The 20,797-nt window shown below is 37.6% G+C and overlaps 1 protein-coding gene across 1 annotated transcript; it reads left to right on the top strand.

The window, feature by feature from the left end:
- The first annotated feature begins 1,229 nt into the window (after window positions 1–1,229).
- On the top strand, window positions 1,230–4,088 carry xbp1 (X-box binding protein 1). The gene is given in 7 exon segments (XM_030143843.1): window positions 1,230–1,588; window positions 2,101–2,197; window positions 2,498–2,614; window positions 2,730–2,810; window positions 2,813–2,896; window positions 3,020–3,395; window positions 3,398–4,088. Coding segments are annotated over 7 exon segments (1,176 nt in total). The 5' UTR covers window positions 1,230–1,355; the 3' UTR covers window positions 3,586–4,088.
- Window positions 4,089–20,797: the final 16,709 nt, after the last annotated feature.

Here is a 20,797-nt window from a genome sequence, read left to right as displayed (position 1 = left end):
GTCACCACATCCGGTTGTTTTTGTATCATGATAGACTACTAGATCTTTTTCTGTGTTTGTCATTCATGCATTATATGAATATAAAAAAGATAACAATATTCTACAACAAAACTTCAGAGTCAAAAGTCAGCATAAAAAGTTCACAGAGTTCAAGACACTGGAGTTACAGGAAAATGTCACCAGTCCACTCCACTCCTTGACAGGAAACCGGAAACAAAAATATTTTCAGGGAAAGCATGATAGCAGTACAACCTGTTGTATTTGTTCGATTGGATTTCTTCAAAGAAGAGAGTGAGGAAACTGCTGCACAGTAAGAATGAAAGAAGAAAGAGAGATAAGGCATTCGGCAACATATCTGCAATGGTGTGATATGATTCACATTCTAAACTCAAGCTGGCAAAGAAAAATAAAATCCACACTGTTACCCATAAAGTTGTAGTAAAATATTTGTACCTCTTATCATGAAATGATTGTGACAATATGATTTATTCTTGATAGATAAAGTGTCAGTGGGACTCAGTATGTGTTCATTGCACCAAGTCAAAGGTGATTCATGATGTGTAAAAATAGAAATAAAAAGGGGAATATGTCTGAAAACTAAATGTTACTTTATGGGCACAACTGAACACTGGCCTAAGGTCAATGAAGTAAAAGAGCCGTCTCTAGTGAAAGATAAAGTTGTTTATCTTTCTTGGAGAGCTGTAAATACCACACACACACACACACACACACACACACACACACACACACACACACACACACACGCACACACGCACACTTAACAAGTACAACTTCAGACTTTCAGACAACTCCACATCACAATATGTGATCACATTAAAGAAGCCTATCTTGGGTGAAATCTGACCAAATCAGTGGGATTGAAATCTGATGCAACACTTTGAAACACTGATAAACTAAGGCAGCTCAGTGAATCTGAATAATAGAATAGAATAGAATAGAATAGAATAGAATAGAATAGAGACATGAAAGTGGATTAAAGTAAAAAAAAAAAAAAACAGTAATGGATATATAAACACTAATCTTTAAATCATGCCAGGAAAACACATTCACAATCCCCAGGAACTCAGGGTATTTTTGTGTAGCCACTGTGAAACTTTGAATGCAAATTTCATCAGCACGGCGACCAATCAAAGGCCTGAAAAATATTGCGTCATAGCAGTAGGAGCCAATCAGATTTCACCACGATAGTAGAAAACGATCAAGCGCAGCCCACTGTGCTTAGCAGTTGAAAGTTGCCGGGGACCGGGTGAACAGAGAAACCTAAAGGTTTCTACTGAAAATAAGGATACCCCGTTCTATTTAATATCGTTGCCACGCCAGTAGGATATTTCAACATGGTGGTGGTAGCAGCTGCAGGGACCGGAGGCTCCCACAAAGTGCTCCTGATATCGGGGAAACAGAGCGGCTCCTCTGCCGGCTCACAGCCGGCCTTCAGCCGGCCCATCTCTGTGGTTCTACCGTCGAACCAGGCGTCGTCGGATTCAGACTCCAACACGTCCGTGGGGCCGCCGGTACGGAAAAGACAGAGACTCACACACTTGAGTCCGGAAGAAAAGGCACTTCGCAGGTTAGTTTTTGTAATAATAACTCCCTTATTCAACGGCATATGTGAGTGAGTCCATATTTAAAGGGGGCAGCCGGCCATTGTTGTGGGCTCTGACAGGGACACGCCCAAAGACAAACATTATACAGACAATAGTGGAGAGAAGTGAGCTTAAACTAACTGCATATGACAAAAAAAGCACTGTTACACCGCCTAACATTATAAACAGGCCACTAAAATGTATCTAAGAATAAGCTAGTGCTAATGTCATTTTACCGTCATGGTTAAATCACCTTTGGACTTTGTACCGTCTTGTCAAAGTGCTGTGTAAGTGTTTCTTGGCTCCGCGGACCCGCCCGGCCCTGCTGCAACACACACGGACACTGATATCCTGTTCTGCCTGCGTGGCAGGAACATGGCCGGTGATTGCGCAGTAGCCTGAACCCAAGTCATGACTGGGGGCTTAGTCAGCATCATGGAAAGAATGTGTTAAATTCATGTTTTTTTTCCCCCTCCACTTGTTTTTTTTTCCCTAGGAAACTGAAGAACAGAGTGGCAGCCCAGACAGCCAGAGACAGAAAAAAGGCCAAAATGGGGGAGCTTGAACAGCAAGTCCTGGAGCTGGAGCTAGAGGTAATTTTCAGAAGGGGGTGTAGCTAGGAATGCTAAGCCCACTAAGAATGAGGGGGAGGGGGTGAACTCAGCTATCTTCATGCACATACAAATAGAGCTTCATAGTACAACACACATTTCCACTACTATAACACTAACCTGGTCTAATCTAGCTATTGTACTACTTTAATAGATTTATGGTGCCTCTTATTCCTGTGTGTGTTAGTCTCATTGCTAGGCTTGATTGATTTCACCCTAGATACTTCCTGGTGAACTGTTGTGAGTTCCAGTAAAACAGATGTTCCTTTTTCCTCTTGACAGAACCAGAAGCTACACATTGAAAACAGGCTGCTTCGGGAGAAAACAAACGGCCTTCTCACAGAGAATGAGGAACTGAGACAGAGACTGGGGTTGGACACCCTTGAGTCAAAGGAGAAGGTGAGGTTATTATGCAGAATGTACAGTGATGGAAGATGATGATGATGGTATGATTATCATATTTATCAGGCTACAGTGTAACAATATTAATCCACTTGTTTTTTTTCCCCATCAGGTTCAGATCATGCTGTCCAACGGGAACGATGCAGGTTTGGGGATCGGGTCTTCTGAGTCCGCAGCACTCAGGCTACGTGTGCCTCCGCAGCAGGTGCAGGCCCAGCAGTTCCTAAATCTGAGGACTTCCCAATGGATACAGATGGTTCTGACACTACAGACAATGAGGTGAGTCTGAGGTTTAAGGTCACATGTCTGAGGTTTAAAGGTTCTAGGAAAGCTCTAGAAGAGCACAAGATGGGGTCAAGGGTTAGTAGGCTAATCTGTTTTTCCATTTTTCCCCCTCACTAGTCTGATTTGCTACTGGGCATTCTGGACATCCTTGACCCAGAGCTGTTCCTCAAGTCTTGTGAACAGGAGTGCCAGGAGCCGCAGGTGCTGCTGGTTGGAGGGGGGAACCCAGTACCTGCCGCCACACCTGCGCCTCTGGGGGCCCCATCAGTTAAGCTGGAGGCCCTTAATGAACTGATCCACTTTGACCACATCTATACCAAGCCCGTGGAGGAGCAGAGTGACGGGCAGTGTGACGACTCGGAGAGCGAGACGGATGCGAAGATCGACGAGGCTACCTTTCCCATCGCAGAGGTGGTAGTGGAGGAGACAGTTTGCGTCAAAGATGAGCCAGAGGAAGTAGTTATCCCCAACTGTCACAGTCAGGTGGATGACTTTTCTCTGCAGCCTCCTCCCCTGCCCTCAGCGGCCTGGATAAAGAAGCCTGCCTGGCAGATACATACAGTGACTCTGGATACGAAAGGTCCCCATCCCCTTTCAGTAACATGTCCTCCCCCCTGTGCTCTGAAAGCTCATGGGATGACGTGTTTGCAAATGAACTCTTCCCTCAGTTAATCAGTGTCTGAATCAGCCCCTAAACCCAATGAGTTAATATATCCATCTATATATATATATACATGCAAGAGCTAATGTGTAGTGTTCAATAGCCACAAATAAGCACACAGGCTTCATAATAACATAGAACACCACTGAATCTGCTCGTATATAGGCTAAAGCTAAGCACATAATCTCCTTTATTACAGCAGGTCTGTACCACTGGCAATGCTGCATTGACTTGTGGGAGATGGAGTTCATGATGGCTTATTTTGGCATTTCTTAATTACTGCAATGGATTTAAGAATGCTTGCAAATCTTTCACTCATTGTTCAAAAGGAAATGTGGGTGGAATCCAGTATTGTAAATTAAAGAGGGATTGGGACCGATCATTTAAATATAACATTTTATTTATTTGTGTATTCAACTTCGGAGTCTCTGTATGTACGCATGTAAAAAGGCTTTTCTTCTAATTTGTCAGTCGCTCTCCTTGTAGTCTAATTACTGCATTAAAAAAAAACTTTTTTGCATCGCATCTTGTCTCCTCAGTCATTGCACTGGAATTGGATGCTTAAAGGGGTCATATTTAGCTAAACCCACTTTGATTAGTCTTTGGTACATTTATTTGTGTATTTGGACCCTAATATTCAAAAAGTTTGAATTTGAACCCTCCAGGTGCGTGCAAAGCTATCTTTATATTAATTTTGGCAAAAATCAAGTTCATTTCTACAACCTGTTTTAATTCCTGCTTAATTTGACACATCACAACATTTGCACTTATAAGGTCCAGACTTCTAACGAACATTTCTCAGAGTACGACATAATTGTTTTTCAGTAGCAGCGGTTGGAGTAAAACTGAAAATATGTCCAACTTAGAGCTGATTACCTAAAATGTTCAGTTGTTGGTTGAACGGGACAGAGCAGCACAGCAAACAACCTGGAGGGGGTGGGGTGTTAAGTGACTCATTTGCATTTAAAGGGCCAGTGCTCAAAATTGTCTTTCTGGTGTCCTTACTCAGAAATCGGGTTGAAGATGGACCTGTGGAGTTGAATTAATAAAGAATTCAGACCCAAGCATAGCATTTACAGTTTATGTAGACCCCAGGGAAATGTTTTAAAATGCATAATGCCATTTAAAAAAAAAAAAGAAAAAAAAAAAGCTAAATATCACTCCTTTAAGACTAAACATCTCATAGTTCATAAAAACGAACAGCAACTACCATGATTGAAGTACAGGATTGTGTTCATGTTAGATTATTTTCAACCACTGAGAAGCAGAACATGAAAAAAGATTGTAGGACAGTTGGTGTTTTCTGGCCAAGGGTACAATCACATACATCTATTATGACTGGATATCGCTAAGACATTTATCCAGTTAGTAGATAATTGAACAGATCCAGCCACTGACAAAACTAAATGGTTTTCCTAGGTGTTACGTAGTTAAAAATCAATATCTTTGGATTTCTCTTGGGACTGCTTGAAGATGTCACACTGACCTTTGGATAGATGTATTTTAAACTTTTTATACGTGCGGATGGGTAACTTGGATTGAGGACTGTCCTAGAATAAACCCGAGGCAACACAATACAGTAGGGACAGACTGTTAGCTTAATTTACATTTTACACACAGACACAGATGATCCACAGAACCACAGATATCGATCCCCAGGAGGAAATTCACCATACCAACACATGACATTTATCCAATATTTGTGATATACTGTACACTACAGATTTGACTTGAATGTAAAAAAAAAAAAAAAAAAAAAAAATCACTCAGCAGCTGAACAATTGTCTTAACCCATAAAGACCCAAACATCCACCATGGACCAAAAGCATCTACTGATATAAACTGTTGATCCGCTAATCCCATCAATACATGTAAATAATTGGTGTAAATACAGTTTGTCATCTTTTTGTGGTCATCAGATATGACCCATTTGGATGTTCAGAGTCTCCGTAGTCACCGTCAAAACATTGTCATCTTCTACAACATTGATTCACCAGTAAAATCCATGGAGTTGGAGTGACAGTGGATGGACACACTTATTTTTATGTTCAGTTAATGATATACGCTGTTGGAAAAAATCATTTTTTTCTTCAGTTTTTTCTGTTTGATATGATAACCTTTGAATTTGCTCCGAGGTTTTATGAACATCTACATGATCAGTCAATTAGACATAGGAAAAGAGATGATTTTCACTGGAAAAAAATGTAAAACTCAGAGGATAATATTATAACAAATGGTAATAAATCACTTTGGAAAGGTTAAATAGAGAGAAAAAAATCATTTTGGGTCAAAACACAGTAATGTCCCATCAGAGCGTGAACTTTAATTGATTGCCATTCCAACATTTATTTCAATATAAAGTAGCTCCTCATTTTGGATAATCCCTTATGGTCCAACTAAGCAAAAATGAATTTAAAAGTAAAAATGTGGGTCATTTAAGAACACTAATCTGTCACATTGTCTCTAAAATGTACCGTCAGAGAGATTTCGAATACCGTGTTTTGACCCTTTGGGAATTGGCACAAAAGTCACGCTGGGTCCTAATGGGTTAAAGCCATAACACGTAACACAGGTCACTAGTGGTAACTGTTAATTAGCAAACAGGATTAAAGCCTCACAAGACCCCTGTTCTTACCACACATTCAGAGCTACTCTTGTGTTTAATCATTAGAAGAAACTGAGAAAATGTAGTTATCTGTGGTTCTAAAGACTTATCTTATTACCATATAAATCACATCAACACGTTTATCTTTTTTTCCACCTTAAAAGGGCGGATTCATCAGTGTTATTTACACAATAACATTCACTGAAGAGAAATATATATGTTAACTTTAAGGCCAAAGTTTCAAAGAAAAACTACACATAGTTGGGACAGTACACAAAATGCAAATGCTTAAATAATGCAGAGACATTGAAATTTATATTGATTTTATTAATCTATCCATTAATATTTATCCACTTCTCTATGGATTCAGGTCTGCAATAGGGTGGGTTGCCCTAATGTGGGCCATTTTTTGTACATCGGAGTTCTGTAGTATATTACAATGTTAAACCAAGATGGTGATAATACCTAGAAAAGCACCCCTCCCCCCAGATCGCCACCAAAATTTAATAATCCTTTAAAAATTCCTTGTGCCAGTATCGACATTTCCTGAAAATGTAATCAAAATCATTCCATAACTTTTTGAGTGATATTGCAAACAGACAAACAAAAAAATCTGTCCCCTCCCCCCTGATCACCACCAAAATTTAATCATTTGTTCCTTGTGCCAGTATCAACATTTCCTGAAAATTTCATCCAAATCCATCCATAACTTTTTGAGTTATCTTGCTAACAGTCAAACAAAAAATCGCCCCCCCCCCCCCCCCCCCGATCACCACCAAAATTTAATCATTTGTTTCTTGTGCCAGTATCAACATTTCTTGCAAATTTCATCAAAATCCGTCCTTAAGTTTTTGAATTATCTTGCTAACAGACAAACAAACAAACAAACAAACAAACAAACAAACAAACAAAAACAAACCCAGATGAAAACATAACCTCCTTGGTGGAGGTAATACTAATACTAATACTAATACTAATACTAATACTAATACTAATACTAATAACTAGAACAGCACTCGGAGAGCGCAGACCTCTGCCAAGGCAGACCCCCCCCCCATTCACCACTAAAATTTAATCATTTGTTCCTTGTGTCAGCATCAACATTTCCTGAAAATTTCATGAAAATCCATCCATAACTTTGAGTTATCTTGCTAACTAACCAACAAGCAAACAAACCCTGGCAAGCATAACCTCCTTGGCAGAGGTAATAATAATAACAATAACAATAACAATAATAATAATAATAATAATAATAATGATGTAAAGCTTAAGTGTCCCAAATTAGGACAGTTCATCCACATTCAAGAACAAATCGGAGCAGTAGCATTTACTGCTTGTAATGCTGCCAATTTCCTTTAACGACACTGAAAAGACTTTTAGGGACAAAGCACTGAAGAGTTTCAGGTGAGGTTTTGTCCCATTCTTCCTGAAAACAAGGCTTAGGTGTGCAACAGTACTTGGTGTTCAATGTCACGTATTTTGTTTCAGGATGAGAAACACACTCTCAATTGGGGACAAGTGCAACTGCAGACATTCCAACACCCACACCTTCCTCCTCATCCAGGCCTTTGTACTGTGTGCACAATGTGGTTTGCATTGTCTTGTAGAAATATTCATGGACGTCCCTGGAAGAGTTGTTGCCTGGTGTCAGATCCCGGCTTCTGGTTTTGTTGCTGGTAACAGTCTGGATGGTCCTTTTCGTCTTTGATCTGGAAAACACAGTGTCCATTTCTGCCCAAAGAAACGACCTGGTAACTGATTAGTCTGTGTATAATCTACATTTCAGCCATCCCAGAGAAGTCAACGATCTTTCACTGTTGGTTAAGGTTTCACCACAAAAAAATGGTTCTATAAGCTGTAGACTGAGCTCTAGAGTCGTCCTTCACACACTGACATACATCCAAATTCTTTGAATCTGTTAATTCTGCTCTGCACTGTAGAGGCTGAAATATCTGAATGCTTTCTTATCTTTATGTCGGGAGCAGTTAAACAAATGTTGTTGACAAACTTGCCATCCTCTGCTTGTCTTTGTTCCTAAACGACTAGGCCTTTCTCTGATGCTGCTTTTAGACCAAACAATTGGCATCAAATCACATTTCTACATCACTCTTGGATCTCTATATTTTTTCTATTTATTTTGATTTTGATTTTAAATTATATATGTTTTATATTGTACTGCAATGTTGTGGAAGAGCCCAACTGGGGACTGGAGTTGAGGATTAGCACTAGCTATAAACTCTATATGCATCACATCAGCTGCAACTATGTTTGACTGCATTATCCCTGTCAAATAAATAAATAAAAAATAAATAAATAAATAAAATTCATTTTTACTTACAAAATCACAACAACAATAAACAAAAAGTCACCAGAAATTTAAAAAAAAGGCAAAAACCAAAACAAAGAAGACAATAGCCAAAAACAAATAAACAAAAAAAGATAACAACAGACAAAAACCAAGCAAAAAAAAAAGGGACAACAGACAAAATATACATACACATACATATGTTAAAAGACAATAGACAAAAAACAAAGAGACAATAGACAGAAAAAAAATTAAGGGACAACAGACAAAAAACTGATTAACCCTTTCATACATAGTGGTCACTACAGTGGACAGTTATTCTCCAGCTGTTCTCTTGTATATTCATGGATTTGTTGTTTTAGTTCCATATCAGCCAACACAGTGCACACTTATGCATCATCTCATATATTGTAATTCATACCATTAATGTAACTTTGCTGTTTTTGATAAACCTGATCTGCAACATGTCTGAGTGTAAATTAATTGCTTGTTATTGTTAATAGACTGTAATTAACCATTTTTCTTAAACAAAAAGTTGTTGTTTTTTTTTTTGTTGCATATTATCTCCATAAAGTGAGTAATAACTAATATTAGAGTATGTTAAAATGTGACAAAACATCAGATTAGCAGCATTAAAAAAATTGATTTCATACTTTTCACTCAGTATATCAGTAAATACATGTTTCTTTGCTTCAAAAATTAAATGCATGGTGTCCAGCTGAGTGGATATTTTTGCAACTCCATGAAAAATAGGTTCATAAATTTTTTTTCAATCCCATTGTTTATTTCATGCCTAAAGAGGAATAAAAACACTCAGGAAAAATAACTTGATTAGGGTAAAAAAAAAAAAAAGATATTCAAAATCTCTCTGAAGCGACATTTTAGAGACAATTTGACCCACAGTTTTATTTTTAAATTCATTTTTGCTTTAGTTGGACTATAAGGGATTATCCAAAACAAGGAGCTACTTTGTATTGAAATAAATGTTGGAATGGCAATCAATTAAAGTTCGCTCTCTGATGGGACATTACTGTGTTTTGACCCATTAAGGTTCTCATAATTCATGCATGAAAGGGTTAAAAAGGACGATAGACAAAACCAAACAGAACAAAAATACCTTGAAATCCTTTTACATTAAAAAAAACAACTCGTCATCACTGCATCACCCTTGGATCTCATTACTACCCTTATATTATCCATTTTCCATTTTTTCTTGACTGCATGTCAGGCTCAAAATGAGGAATAGATAAACAGTAACAAGTAATCTGTAATGTATTACAGTTTAGAAGCAACTGCACAACACTGGTCTTCAGTCTGTTTTATCAGAATAGTATAATGTTTTCACAGTAACGTGCAGACAGACCAGTGTTTCTACTCCCCGTGTCTCTCGGGTGAGCACAACCTGGCACTGACTACCTGCTTTCCTGTATATTACATAACACTGTTAATGTAACTGAGAGTTTCCTGGGAGTCTTAACCTGAGACAGTTTAAATCTCTGCTTCTCGGAAGAAATGGGTTAGCGTGAGCATTGTTTCATTTCAGCCTGGTATGAAGACAATAGGCAGAGCTTTGCACACACCTTTCCCCTCAGGCCTTTATTCTTCATACAATGTCAACTCACTGGTTCTTTAAAGTCCTGGGGCTGTGATTAGTTTGACCCACCCACTGAACAAAAAGTGCCCGGAGTCCCTGGTGCTGTATGGGCTGATTAGATCAGGTTTGGAGCTGTAATTGATCTTTTAACTCTGTAGGGTCTATCAGCCTGTCTCTGTTATGGCTTCTGTTCATTGATTCCAAAGCTCCTCTATTATGCTCCTCAGCAGCTACTTTAGTTTAGAGTACTAGAGCACCGCAAGAAATTAGTCAGAAGAGATCAGCAGGGATAACAGAAATTGCCCACTCAGCTCCTTCTCAGTCATCTGAACTCCATTTTGTCTGTATGTGGTGGGCGGATGTAAAACCGCACCACTTTGACGTACGTTTGCATCCACTACTCTGAAAGGCTGTGGTGAGAAATTTACAGATTCTTACTTCGTAGATGCAAACCACAGCACTACAGCTGCTGAGGTGAAACTGAAAAAGATCTGCTGGTTCTTTCGATTTCAGATTTAGATGCTGGTTTAAGTAGGAATGATAGAATTATATTCAGAAATAAATGATCGCATATACTAGGTCGCTTGCAAAATTTTCACTTCCTTTTCTTTTTTTATCCTGAGTATAATTTCTACAGCTAACATAAAATGAGTACCAATAGTAAGCACTTCATTTTCAATAATCAAGAACGGTTTCGTTAAGATAAGTCCCTGATTTGCTGCAAACGGATTTCACATGAGCTAACTTTTGAAACTCAGGACATTCTCCAGCTGAGTTTCAAATCACTAACACTGAACTGTAGTTATTATGCAATATTCAGATGTGAAGATGAGATTTAATGTTGTCATTTATCTTACATTAGTGGTTTTTCCATTGGACATATGCGCAAAACTTTACCGATATTTACTAAATGTGGAAAAAAAACAGAGGTGCGTAATGTTGGTTTTTCCATTGAATCAAAAATGCGATGATTTGTTCATCTATTATGGCGAGATGTCAGGAGAAGTCATTCCATAAACATGAACATAAATATCTGTTGTTTAGAATCTAGAACGCTTGTTACCCCTTTATCCTGTACTAAATGAAAATATGATTGGGCTTCTTCATGTGTCCACACTCCAAACTCTTCTTCTTTGCTTGTTGTAACATCCATCCATCCCTGTTTTGTTTTGTTCACGTGACTAGTTGCGCAAAAAGGTCTTTCCATTGCAGTTTTGCACGATATATCAATTTCGCTATGCCCGAACAACCACCTCTTGCAAGTGCAAAAACTTTTCATTAAAAAACTAGCATTTTGGCAAAATTGGCGTTTTTTCATTAGGCAAATTTTTGTGCGTAAGTTATATTCGCACAGTTTGAGACTATTGTCACAGAGAATAGTAATCTACATCTGTTTTTGCCTCTTCCAACAAAGTTAATCCTTTTCTGATTGTACCCAATGAGACCTTATTTTTGAAAAAATACAATAAAATGAACAAATAAATAAATAAACAAAAAACAAACAAACAAACAAATAAATACTGCAGTCTGTGGTGAAAGACAAGTTCATTTTTGATCCTGTTTGAATTATGGCATCGTTCACATGTATGATGTTTGTCCGTTTACATGCTAAGAAAGTCATAGTTTGTGGTAAAACTGCTTGACTATCAGACTGTGAAAGTATGTAAATGTTAAGGCTACAAACCCAAATGAGTTCCGAGTCACTGAGGATATCTCTGCAGCTTCAACATGATTCACCTCAGTCCGGAAGTAAAATTGTACCAAAGCATCAGCTGGTTTGGTGACATGTATCGCATGCAGTGAGAGATGCAGTCCATGCAGCTGTTTTAAAGGGGTCATATTTTGCTAAACCTACTTGTGTTGGTCTTTGGTACATTTATTTGTGTATTTGGAGTAGTAGTAGTAATAGTTCATAAAGTTTGAATTTGAACCCTCCAGGTGCTGCAAAGCTATCTTTATATTCATTTTGGCAAAAATCGAGTGGGTTTCTACAACCTGTTTTAATTCCTGCTTAATTTGTTACGTCTATAACTAGTTACGTCACGACATTTGCACATATAAGGTCAAGACTTCCAATGAACATTTCTCTAAGTACACCATAATTGTCAAACTTCAAGCCGATTACCTAAAATGTTCATTTGTTGGTTGAACGGGACAGAGTAACACAGCTAACAACCTAGAGGGGGTGGGATGTGAAGTGGCTCATTTGCATTTAAAGGGCCAGTGCTCAAAATGACCTTTCTGGTGTCATTACTCAGAAACAGGGTTGCAGATGGACCTGTGGAGTGGAATTAATGAAGAATTCAGACCCAAGCATAGCATTTACAGTTTATGTAGACCACAGGGAAATGTTTTAAAATACAGTATTCCATTTAAAAAAAAAAAGCTAAATATCACTCCTTTAACACAAAAATAGATGTTTTTTTTTTTTTTTTTTTTTACTATCTTTGTCAATAACTGTGACTTTCTTAGGTTGAAAATTATCTTTTAAATTAATCATATGTGTAGATGGTAACACACTTCAATTGGGATTAACTCTTAAAGACCCACAACTACTTTGTCTCAACTTCCAAATGACTTTTTTTGTCTTTCCCGAGTGAATTATCACCATTTATTAGAACATTATTCCCCGCATTTTAAATTTCTCAATGAAAATCGGGTAATTTCCAATAATTTATTCATAAAAGTTCAGAGTAAATTCAAAGGTTATTATATCAATATGGAGAAAACTGAAGAAAATATGACTTTTTCAACAACATACATCATTAATTGAACATAAAAATAAGTGTGTCCATCCACTGTAACTGATCCAACTCCTTGGATTTTACTATTGAATCAATTTTGCAGGAGATGATGGTGTTTCCACAGTAACTACGGAGCCTCTGAACATCCAAATGGGTCATATCTGATGACCATGAAAAGATGACAAACTGTATTTTACCTGAATTATTTCAGTGTGTTGATAGGATTAGTGGATCAACAGTTATTAAATATTTTAGATCAGTAGATGCTTTTAGTCAGTGGTGGATGTTTGGATTTGATACTGGAAGGGGTGGGACTTCAGTTCTCTCTTTTGGGATTAACAGGATCCAAATAATTATGGGATGCAAATTCTTTTGGCATTTTACAGTTATTAATTTGCATATTTTAACAATTTTCTAATCTTTTTTTGGTTAAAGTAGCAACCTTTTAGTGTATTTTCCTTCAAGTTATGGAGACTGAAGCAGGAAAAAGGAACCAGTATTCTACTGTATTTATTTACACAACACTAAGGTATTGAATTCTCATCTGTAATCTTGTTGAACCTATGGATGGGTGGTGAACATAGACTGCTATACTTGTAATCTGAACATACAACTGTTTTGTTGATTTTTCAATCTTTGCTTTTCTCAGCTTTTTTTTTTTTTTTTTTAAATTCTAATATATTTTTTAAATTCTAATATGTAATATTGATTTATTAAATGTATTTTTTTGTCTGATAATTTGTCAGGCTCTAGATGAATGTGTTCATTGAACTGGTGTGATACCAAACTGGAGCTGGATGCGATAGTTACCTTCACCAAGGAGGTTATGTTTTTGCCGACGTTGGTTTGCGTGTCTGTCTGTCCGCTTGCAAGATAACTCAAAAAGTTATGGACGGATTTGGATGAAAATTTCAGGAAATGTTGATACTGGCAAAAGGAACAAATAATTACATTTTGGTGGTGATTGGGGGGGGGCTGATCTGCCTTGACGGAGGTCTGCTCTCTCCAAGTGCTTTTCTACCTCGTACTTAAATTAGAGGCAGATTTGCCGTGCTAACATGACACTGTCATCATCTATACATGGATTGGGATAAACCTTACTTCACAGCTCCAGTTACTACACTCAGCAGTATTATAAAGGGGATTGCTAAACCTACATGTGCAGCTGCCACTTCATTGTAAATACAGGTTTTACAGTTGGAACATTCAAGGGTTTCAGACTTGTGCTTACTGTAAACAGTTTGTGCAAAATGTAAATTCAAGCTGAGCAATAGTGTAAATCTACCATGACACAATAACAGAGACCCTTTACAACTTTGGTAGTAAGAAATAAGCAGAGGAGCAGCAGATTAACCCATAAAGACCCAGTGCTACGTTAATGTCAGTTACCAAATGAATTTTTCTCTCTATTTAACCTTTCTTTAGTGATTTATCACCATTTATTATAATATCATCCTTTGTATTTTGCATTTTTCAGTGTAAATCATTTATTTTTCCCTATATTTAATTAGCTGATCATGTAGATGTTCATGAAAACTCAGAGTAAATTCAACGATTATTATATCAAAACAGAGAAAACGTTGGGTGCTTCTATAAAATTGGTATTTAAAAACAGGATGTGGGGAGATAAAAGAGAAACTATTTTTCAGATGAAACACATTTTATGTTATTTTACATTATATTTAATACAAAATCTGCATGTAACATGGTCAAAAAGTCACGAAAATTACGTGCTACTATTTTTTTTAACATGTCTATTCTCTCACAGCTACATTTTGGGAATTGAACTAATTATGCAAGGCACAGTGTTTCACAAAAATGACAGCTGTTGCAAAATCAATCACGATTTATTTGTGTTTAACTGGGTAGATTCTGCATGTAACTCAAGTGGACACAATGGGTTACACACAAAACCTGGAATTAGACTGCCAATTCATGAAAAACTCACATGTCTGGATTAGAAAAACCACTAGGATCATCAAATTTAACACAATGTCTTTATTTATAGCAGTATATAAGACCATTAACAGCCATCTGTTCCAGAGCAAATGCACTGACACCTAGGTAGCTTTTCCTGTCCCAATTTTGGTCCTATTTTTGACCCCGATATTTTATTAAAAATTCATTAATTTTGAGATGTATCAGAGCAAGAGTATAATTTTTTTTTGCGTTGATCTGAGGTCATCAATGTTGTAGAAGATGATGGCGTTTCCACATTCACTATGAAGCCTCTGAACATCCAAATGGGTCATATCTGATGACCATGAAAAGATGACTAACTGTATTTTACACCAATTATTTACATGTTCTAATAAAATGGATCAGCAGTTAATAAACATTTTAAATCAGTGGATGCTTTTTATCACCAGTAGATGTTTGGGTATTTATGGGTTAAATGGGATTTAAAGAGAAAGTGCGTCAGGTCTAAGGCTGAGGAGAGGTCAAAGCAGCCAGAAGTGCATAACGTGGCTCATGTGACAGTTTTCTCATGTGAGGGGTGATGGTAATGATGAGGAGAGGGTATGTGGGGGGTGAACTGGGGTCAAACACTTTGGAAGTTACTGAGCATCAAAAGCCAAACACTTCACCCAAATAAGAGAGAGAGGAGAATGAAAATCACTCAAATAAACAAACCCCTTATGCCTTTTTTCATTAAGAAGCTAAATGAGTGGCTGATCACAAGCTCCAGGGGTAGGGTGTGTGTGTGTGTGTGTGTGTGTGTGTGTGTGTGTGTGTGGGGGGGGGGGGGGGGGGTTCCCTTCTTATGTATGCATGGCACTGCATGAATTATTCAGCTGGGAAAAAGTGAGTCATGCTCCAGGTCACTGCCAAAAACAACATCTGTCCACGTCTGCTGTACACGGAAGAAAACAATCAATGAGCATGTTTAAAAAGGCTAACCATTGCACTTAGTCACCTGTGTTTATTCCAAGAAAAAGAGGGTTGTCATTCATGTCTCTTCTAATTATGTCTGGCTTGTTTTTCCAGAGGTTTTTTTTTAAATCCTTTCAAACATTCCTAATGGTCATTAACATTTAAGGTGTGATTAAACAGTCATGAAAACAGCAATCAATCATCAGCCTTTTCACCTGCACCATCCTGTAAGAGCTGTTTGACCAAGAAGCACAATAGTAAACGGACAAAACCACCACCTATCTTGCATCACAACGCGGATATGTGTGTGCAAAAGCAAAAGGTTTGACGCAAACACAAACCGCCATGTGCTCGTACATGCATGCTCCACTCTTGTGTTCAGTCAAGGTGGCTTACGCTAAAAGAGATGCTTATCTTTGGTTACCAGTGGCGACAAAGGATGGTGTGTCAAGTGTTCTACTGTGTGTCTGATCCACACCACTGAGCTAAAGGTGATGAAGGATCAGTGTGGTAACATATGGGAGTCACACGTGTTGATGAAGTTGGACATTTTACAGTTTTGAAAGTTGAAGAAAAGATGTACAATACTAGGGGTATAAGAAAATATCAGTTCTGCAATATATCGCGATATTTCGTTTCACAATACTGTATCGATATCAAGAAGTACTGTATAGATATTTTTAGGTATTTATTCAGATGCAGATTTTGTGGAGGTTCAATTTTTATTTTTTTATTTTTCTCTTTTGTTTATATTTTATTTATTAATATTTAACACTCTTTTATTAAATAATGTTAGTTCCTTTGTTGGGATTGCACAAAAATGTTCTGATGTTAGCTCTGAACTAACAGAATATGAACATTTAAATAGGATCTTAAACTGTAATGTCTGTAAAATATAATTTAAGTTTGAACGCAGGAATGTTTTGTGATATTGCATTAGATTCTGTTGTGATCAGATAAAAATGTGTTTAGTGTTTGTGCATATTTCTGGTGTAATTCAGTTCTTCAAGGAAATAATCATTAAAAAAAAAAAAAAAAAACAAGCAAAAAATTGGCTTTTTAACAGTATCGTGATATATCATGATATATCACATCCTGATCCTAGTATTGTGATTTGTATCGTATCACCTGATTCTTGCCAATACACAGCTCTATACAATACCAGTCAAAAGTTTGGACTCAACTGTTTCTTCTTTATTTTCATGACTATTTACATTGTAGATTTTCACTGAAGGCATCAAAACTACAAATGAACACATATGGAATTATGCAGTTAAACAAAGTGTGACATAACTCTAAGCATGTTTTATATTTTAGATTCTTCAAAATAGCCACAGTTTGCTTTTATTACTGCTTTGCACATTCTTGGCATTCTCTCAATGAGCTTCATGAGGTAGTCACCTGAAATGTTCCCAGTGATGTTGAGCACTTGTTGGACATCTGCAGTCCGTCTCATGTCATTTAAATGAGACAGTGAGTCCAAACTTTTGACTGGTAGTGTATTTCTACATGAGTTGTCAAAACTATTCACCTTGCCATGTCCTGTCTCCTAAATAGGTTGATGAACAGATAAAGTGCACATGCACAAAGCAAAAACAGTAATGCACAGTAAGTGAAGTAATCTCTATTGATAAGGAGAAACCACAAAAACATGATTTTCTGTTAAATACAATGAATGACAGGAGGCTAGTCAAGGCTTCCTGGGGTGATATTTAATAGGAACGAGCCGGAGCAAGCTGTGCGAGGACAGGCGTCACACATTACACAAGACTGCATCGCCATGGTTTCACTTCCTGTACATGTGGCAGGTCTGCGAGAAGCAGCCTGTCTGTTGGAAGAAAACATTAATCACTTGAATTCCTCCTACACGGCACAGCAGATTCCCCCTTTGAAGCTTTTCTCAAAGCCGGCAAACCCACGTAACAAAGATACAGAGCGGATCAAGGGGATTTAAAACTACACATCACCAAAATCGTTTGATAAAATCTAAGCAACTCCAGCTTTCTGAGCCTTGACAGGGCTTTGTGTTTTACTAGGTCGTCTACCTGAGTCAGATTCTGGGGAATCTAACTCACTGCAAAGTTAAACTCCAGACAAAAACTTTGGGACGGCCTCTCATTGCACATGTGTCAGCGTGTCTGTTGGCAATTACAGAGTCTCTTCAATCCTGATCATAGAGCACAGACAGACAGGCATGCACGTATATACACAAGATAAGTATTCCTTTCTGGAATTTTCATCCTTCATGTGTTTCCATCAGAACCACCCACTGCTATCTGAGACAATAAACATCCCACGGCTGTCACAGCTTGTACTGTTCAATGTTGCAATATTGAACACCCCTGCAGCGTTTAACTGGAAAAGACAGATCAATACTGTCTCTGTCAGGGAAATGACTTGTATTATGTGTCACAAACCAGGTGCAGATGGTGATATATTCTTCAAGTTGAGTGTTGTCAGACTATGTTCGGAACCTGTAATGAGTTTATTTGATTTTTTCTGTTTGGCGGCTGTGAAATATTAGAAGAAAACTCAGTTCTCTGGTGCAGTGTATGGTCATGGTCTAAATGTAAAATCGTTTCCAGGGACAGCACTTCAGCGCATTTCTACCACCATACCCGTGGCAGGTGGTTTCCCTCAGAGGCCTCAGCTGTAAAAGTGTCTTATGTGTGTACTTAAAGTGAAAGCTTCACTTCTATTTTGGTGAGTGTGAAGACAGCTTTCAGCCTAGCTTGTATGACACCGGGACAAGTCACTTTGGACGTGGGCTAAATGATATATGTCACATTGACACAAACTCCAGTTAATCACCTGTTTTGTGCCAGTGAAGGTCAAGAAAAAATATTTGTGCAGGGAATTCTGGAGTGAGTGTGACCTTAACCGTTTGATAAGACTATTGAGTCTACATGTGCAAAGAGCCAGCTGGGGTAATTTGTTTATCAGAGGGACAAAGGGCGAACAGAGAGAACATGGACAGGAACAGAAAAGACACAATAAAGTAACTGATTACACTTAGTCATTTATACATTATAGGTTTCAAATACTGATCTTAATGCAGTTTCTTATCACTTCTGCTAAACAGAGTAACTAGTAAAAACAAAAAGTGACAAGAAATATCAAAGAGGAAGGAGCATATGCGTACAAGTTCTTTTTTTGTTCATTGCATTAAAAAAGTAGCACAGGAGCTCAATGTCACAAGCCCTAGTCTGATACTTTGAAATAAATTCCATGAAACAGATCCAGGTTGTTGTTGCACAACTTCTCACCACTGTGTAAACACTTGCCTGTTCCATCCATGCAGCCAAATTCACTTTCATAACCATACACTCATGGAGGACCTGCTACTGGTAAACTGGAGGGTAAATATTGAATTTTCCTGTAGGTGGTTTAGTCACTGTGCTTTTGGCATTTTAAGTTGGAAAGAACACACAGTTTTAAGACTGGGACACCTACACCATGTCATGTGAATGTTGAAGCAGAACAAATGCCAAATAAACACATTTTGTGCTCCATTTTACCAAAAAATACCTCAGTAGCTCTGCCCATTTTACCACTGACTTAACTGTGATTATCTGTAACTGTGGTGGGCTCAAAACCCCTGAAAGTTTGTCTTCTGATGAAACAGACAGACAGTTCTTTTAATTTCCTTATTTGTATTTTTACTCCACTTGCCCTCTTGCCCTTTGACGTACTGTCTTTACTATGTATTGTACTATTGCTGATATACTGTGTTTACTTTTAGATAAGTGCTGCATAAATACAGCTTCAGATCCACAATCTGGTTCTTACTCTTTTTTTTTTTTACTTGAAACCTGTAACTTTGAGCTATTAAAGCAATTTACATTTACATGCAAAGACTACATTTATTGTGATTGAATATTCCTGCGCTTAAACTTCTGTTGTATATTATGGCACTGTATATGTGACACAAACATAAAGATATAGTCATGCCCCCCCCCCCCCCCCCCCCCAAAAAAAAAAAAAAAAAAAAACAAGTTAAATGTCATTGTAGACTTTTTGAAAAAATACCAGAGGGACTGTAATAATGTAGCCCCTAATATTTAACATGATTCAATTTGTTCAGCTTCTTTAACCCATAAAGACACAAACAACCACTGGTGACCTAAACCATCTACTGATGTAAACTGTTGAACACCCACTGATTCACTAATCCTGTAAATAAATGATGTAAAATACAGTTTGTCATCTTTTCATGGTCATCAGGTATGACCCATTTGGACGTTCAGAGGCTCCGTTGTGAACACGGAAACACCGTCATCTTCTACAACATTGATTCATCAGTAAAAACCCATGGAGTTGGATCATTGACAGTGGATGGAGGCACTGGGTTTATGTTCAGTTATTGATAGATTTGCTGAAAAAGTAACTTTTTCTTCAGTTTTCTCTGATATAATAACCTTTCAATTTTACTCTGAGCTTTAATGAACATCTACATGATCAGTGAATTAAATAATGGGAAATACATCATTTTCACAAAAAAAAGAAAAATACAAAGGATATTAAGATAATAAATGGTGATAAATCATTTAAGAAAAGTTAAATTAAGTTTAGTTAAAATTATCATTAGATTGTTGACAATAAAGTGCTCTGAAGTTCTGCCAAAGATGCCAATGTATAACACTGTAGAGAAATTAAGTGAATAAATTCTCACTGACTGCTCAGGGGATTTTTGTGACCCCTAAAGAGAGAAGTGAGTCATTCTGCCGGTCTGCCACGGTGATGACAACTAACACCATGAGGCCTTTGACGTGCCTTTGAAGGGCCTTTGAAGTGCCAGAAAAAGACAAAATGGAATGAGAACCACTAAGAAACAACTTTTAGAGTCGAAGAAAGTGACAAAGCGATAAAAGCTAGAAGCCCTGTTATTGATTTCACCACTGGACACAGATATACATGAAAAGAATGGAGTTCGATGATGACATCAGAGCGTTTCTTCTATATGGGGGAGTTAGATTATGAGGCTTCTGAAGGTATAAAGTTACTGTTATTATGTGACTGCTGTTTGTTGATCCACGGTTCAGACTAAACTGTGACAGTTCTGACTTTGTTTGGACAAATCCAAACAGATCTTTAGTGCAGCTATTGACAGAA

This window comes from Sphaeramia orbicularis, chromosome 9 (assembly GCF_902148855.1).
Source record: "Sphaeramia orbicularis chromosome 9, fSphaOr1.1, whole genome shotgun sequence".
Taxonomy (NCBI): domain Eukaryota; kingdom Metazoa; phylum Chordata; class Actinopteri; order Kurtiformes; family Apogonidae; genus Sphaeramia; species Sphaeramia orbicularis.
This window is presented reverse-complemented; position numbering and strand designations above follow the sequence as displayed.